General features: G+C 46.2%; 1 protein-coding gene across 1 annotated transcript in view; it reads right to left on the bottom strand.

Annotated features, from left to right (window-relative positions):
* Window positions 1–3,292: 3,292 nt before the first annotated feature.
* CFAP58 (cilia and flagella associated protein 58) overlaps window positions 3,293–4,379 on the bottom strand; it is a 131,016-nt gene continuing 129,929 nt past the window's right edge. Inside the window, exon 18 of the mRNA XM_045291425.1 lies at window positions 3,293–3,404. Coding sequence (XP_045147360.1) covers window positions 3,293–3,404 — 112 coding nt within the window. The remainder of the gene's footprint in view (window positions 3,405–4,379) is intronic.

Consider the following 4,379-nt stretch of genomic DNA (forward strand, 5'->3'; position numbering starts at 1 on the left):
AGCACTATCTTCCACCTCTTCTCGTCTTTAATTCCCTCCCCTGCCAGGTGAACATGAGCGAATGGAGCCTAATAGAGCCCCTATGTTAGCACCCGAGTCCTCCACGCCCCTGGCTCGTGGGGCTCCGTCATCAGCAGAGGAGACTACTGCTCTGCTACATAAAGAAAACAGGTGAGCGCTGTGGTCAAAGAAAGGGCACCAGGATCTCCCCCTCTGGTGGACTGAGAAAGACCTAGGGATGCATGACCTCTGCAGGGGAAGGGTCAAAGAATCCCCAGGTCACAACTCTGAGAAAAGTGTCTATGTAGCACCGAAGATAGCAATTCAATGAGATGTTCCATTATCAATGGCATTACCAAATTTAGCTTTATCTAGATACTTAATTATCCTCTAAATCAGTGCTTCCCAAAGTGGGTGATACTGCCCCCTGGATGTTGAAATGACCACAAGTGGGGCGGGGCGGCGAAAGCCATACTTTAGCCTGCCTCATAGGCTACAGTAGAAAAGTGTTTCATTGCCAGTGGGTGGGGGTGGGGGTGAGGTACTGAGATGTTTTTCTGAAAGGAGACGGTAGGCCAAGTAAGCTTGGGAACCGATGCTCTAAGTGGTGATGGGAATCGCCCTTTTTGTTGTTAGGTGCCCCTGAGTGGGTGCCGACTGCTAGCGGCCCTCCGCACATCAGAGCAAACCACTGCCCGGTCCCGCACTATTCTTACAATCCTTGCTATGACTGAGCCCAGCTGGTCGCCTCTGTGCCGATCCACCTCGCTGAGGGGCTCCCTCCTTTGCACTGACCCTTTACTTTACTAGCTAGGAGCCCCGGTAGCGTAGTGGTTATGCGTAGGGCTGCGATCCGAAAAGTCAGCTGTTCAAAACCACCAGTCACTCCTTGGGAAAATGATGGGCCTTTCTAATCCTGTAAAGAATTAGAGTCTTGAAAACCCATAGGGGCAGGTCACTCGTCTCCGATCAGGTCACTATGCATCAGCATCGACTCGAGGGCAGTGAGTGAGTGAGTTTTACTTGACTAAGTACGATGGGGTCTGATCCTGGTTTCTAAAGAACCTTCTACCTGTACTTACCCCAAAACAGATCTGAACCACCGTTACAGGCAATAATATAATCAAGCCTATTGGCAGTGCTTTCATAACAACTGCTATGTGCCTGGTATTGTTCTAACCATGTTCTGTACAGAAAATGATTTAATCCTCATTACAACCCACTGTTGTGATGGACCTAGATTTGAACCTCAAATCTGTCTCCAGAACCCTCCTGGCTCAGTGTCACTATACCACACTGGCATAGAGCAAAACTCACGAACCCCACTTCCCTGGAGAAGCGAACCTCTTATAAAGTCACTCGAGGGCTCAGAAGGAAACTGGCTCTCACGCTACTTCAATATGTCCCTAGAGGGACAGGGGGTTCTTCAGTGTTGTGAATGTGTATAACTGTCTTGGGCACCCAATGTTCTGTACTGGACAGAATATGGTGGTCTCTGGAGGAAGTGATTTCAAGTCATCAGTGATTTGAAAAATCAGAAAATGGTCCAATGTGTGTCTTTAGATTTTAAAATGTCTGGGTAAATGATCTAGGGCACATACTCATGCCTCCCTAGCCTCCTTTTATGATGCCCAAAGAACGGATGGGGATACCTCACCTCAGTGTTGTTGATTTACACTTGTAGGAGTTCTTAGACCAGGCCAACTTGTCAGATGCCTCAGAGGACCTCACTGCCTGTCCACTTCCTCTTGAGCCCTTCACCAAGTTCACTTCCATCAGTCAACGTCTGCAGTGGCTCTGCCGGAGGGCTGCCCTTAGGTTGCCAGTGCCTGCTTTGTCTGAAGGCAAGGAAAGCCCCAAGTGTCCATCCAGAGCTGTCCTTGACCAGTGCTGACAGTAGGAAGGGTAGGAACACTCCAGGTCTCTCACTCTGGGTGGGAACAACTCTGAGATGTGGTTACAGCCCCGCACCCCCTTCACAGGCCTGAGCCCAAGTTTCCCTCCATGGAACTGGGCTTGATAACATGCTCTTGCTTGACTTCTTTCCCTTCTCTATCTCATTGCCCCACTCTCTTGTTCATTTTCCTGAGATTCCCTACCTGTTTTGCTCATCACTGTCTTAGGGACATTCCTGATGACCCCAATCTAAGACAGGGTACTGGCCATGGGGACTGAGAAGGGCAGCAGAATATCTAGAAGGCTCCTCTGAAGTCCCACCTCCCTTCAGGATCTTAACCAACGTCTCAGATCTTTTGTCCTCCTTGCCCTTCGCCATGGGGACCTTGGTCCCTTAGCACAACAAGACTATTGTAACCACCCACTTGTCTTGTCCTGCTTAACACCCGAGTTGCTTACTCCTCAAGAAGTGTTAAAGACGAAGCTAGAGAAGGACCATTGTGAGAGAGTGAGGAGAAATGGTGAAGGGTGTCCTCACACACGAAGACTGAGCAAACACGCTGAACAAGAAGGCAGCTCTAAACTGATGCCCCAATAGTGGTGGCATCCACAAAAAGAAAGCAGTCGAGCCAACAACTCGCGATCTTGGCCTTTGGAAGACGCCAGCCAGAACTCTCGGTTCTATAGACTCGGTTCCTCGGAGTCAAATGCTTAACACTCAACGGTTTAAGCTTCCTACCATGGTCTACCAAAACAAAGATCAAAGTCTCTACAAAGCTTCTTTTTTCTTCTTCTTCTTTTTATGGTGGAATATTTATTAGTACATCTCTTTGGAACAGAGTCTCCTACCCCAAGCTTGAAAAGAAATCCCACATAGAAATAGTTCTCAGAACAATGCTTTAGACACTTTAGCATTTGTCCTTTCTCATCTCATGCAACAACTAGTTAACCAGGAATAATTAAAATAATGTCTTATCAGTAAGGTTGGCGGGGATGCATTTCCTTTCAAAAGCATTTTTTTAATATAAAATCTCTAATGTACCGGTGTCTGTGATGGAGAAATTAATAACCAAAGAATTATCCACATGGAGTGTCCAGATCTGGGGAGTTTCAAATCAATCATCGTGGTAGTAACAAAAGACCTGTTTCATGCCATGGGGCAGCCTAACTGAACAGCTATCGTGACAATCTGTTAGGGAAACCTCATCCTCGGTGGACATGGCGATGGTAGTTCTGCCTTCTTTCCATCCTGGAATATCTGGACTATGAGCACTGATTTTTCTTTAAAAAAATAAAAAAAATCTATGATCCAAAAGAGTTTTGAAAGGGATTCCTGCAAAATGTTCCATCTCAAATTGCCCAGCCTGTCCATCTGGCCCCGGCCAGTGGCTTCAAGTTAGGACTTCACCTTGGAGGACTTATTGAGAGGAAATCCACCGCCAGTAAAACGAGGCACCGCCGGGTCAACCATGGAGAAGGGGTGGCCCATGGCTATTCTGTCCTTGTTCCTGTAAGAGGCAGAGAGAAAAGTGAATTTCCTTACCATCTGTTTCCTCTTTAAGTCTGATGTTCTCTTAAGTTCATAGGTGAGTTAGCCGCTGAAAATGGCCTTGATAAGAGCCTTTAGCATTAAGCAAGGCGGCTCTTTACATGTCCTTAGGCATTCACTGATAACACCTGGAACAAGGAAAAGACACAAGTCTGTGTGCCCTCCCAGTGTTGATCTAAACACGAACAGAAGACCTCATTATTCCCGCCAGCGCTGTGAAGTTGGTGGCTTCTCACCAGCAATGATCACCCTGCTTTTTAAAATAATTGTTTCACCCCACAGATCAGCCTGAGCATTTTTTGCTTAATTCAATTATAAAAATGAATTCATCACCTATCAACGTCCAGATTCCAAAGTTCCAGAGGAGATGAATATTTACCATACACAAGGTATCTTCATCAAACTTAGACATTTATAATATAGTGTTAACCTTAAACAAGCACCACTTGTTTTTAGTAGTGATCTAAAATCAGGAAGCCCTGTGGAAGATAATATGCTTGACAGGAGATAGGGTTCTGCTCTAAAACCTGTAATGGTTACATGTCTTCTGTGTAGATCTCTTTTAGACACACGCACGCACACACCCACACACATACTCAGTGCCTGCAGAAATACCTTTGATTTACACAAGCTATAAGGAGCCTTGGTGGGGCAGTGGGTGACATTTCGGGTCGCCAACCCCAACGTCAGCAGTTCAAACCCAATGAAGTAGTCCTCTTTGCCCTGAAGGGTTGCTATGAGTTCTACTCAACTTAACTCAATGGCAGTGAGTTCGATTCTTTCGTTTACCAATTGTGTAATTATGAGGCCAACCGAAAACATTGGTGAAGTCCTTTTTAAAAAATAAAAAAGCAAACTACCAAGACCCAAGGCAATGGTAGTTGAAGACAATGAATGGTTGACCTTGGGGGACTGACTGTCACCTAAACATTAA

The sequence above is a fragment of the Echinops telfairi genome, unplaced genomic scaffold (genome assembly GCF_000313985.2).
Source record: "Echinops telfairi isolate 266 unplaced genomic scaffold, ASM31398v2 ScPeMD7_70;HRSCAF=299, whole genome shotgun sequence".
NCBI classification, from domain to species: Eukaryota; Metazoa; Chordata; class Mammalia; order Afrosoricida; family Tenrecidae; genus Echinops; species Echinops telfairi.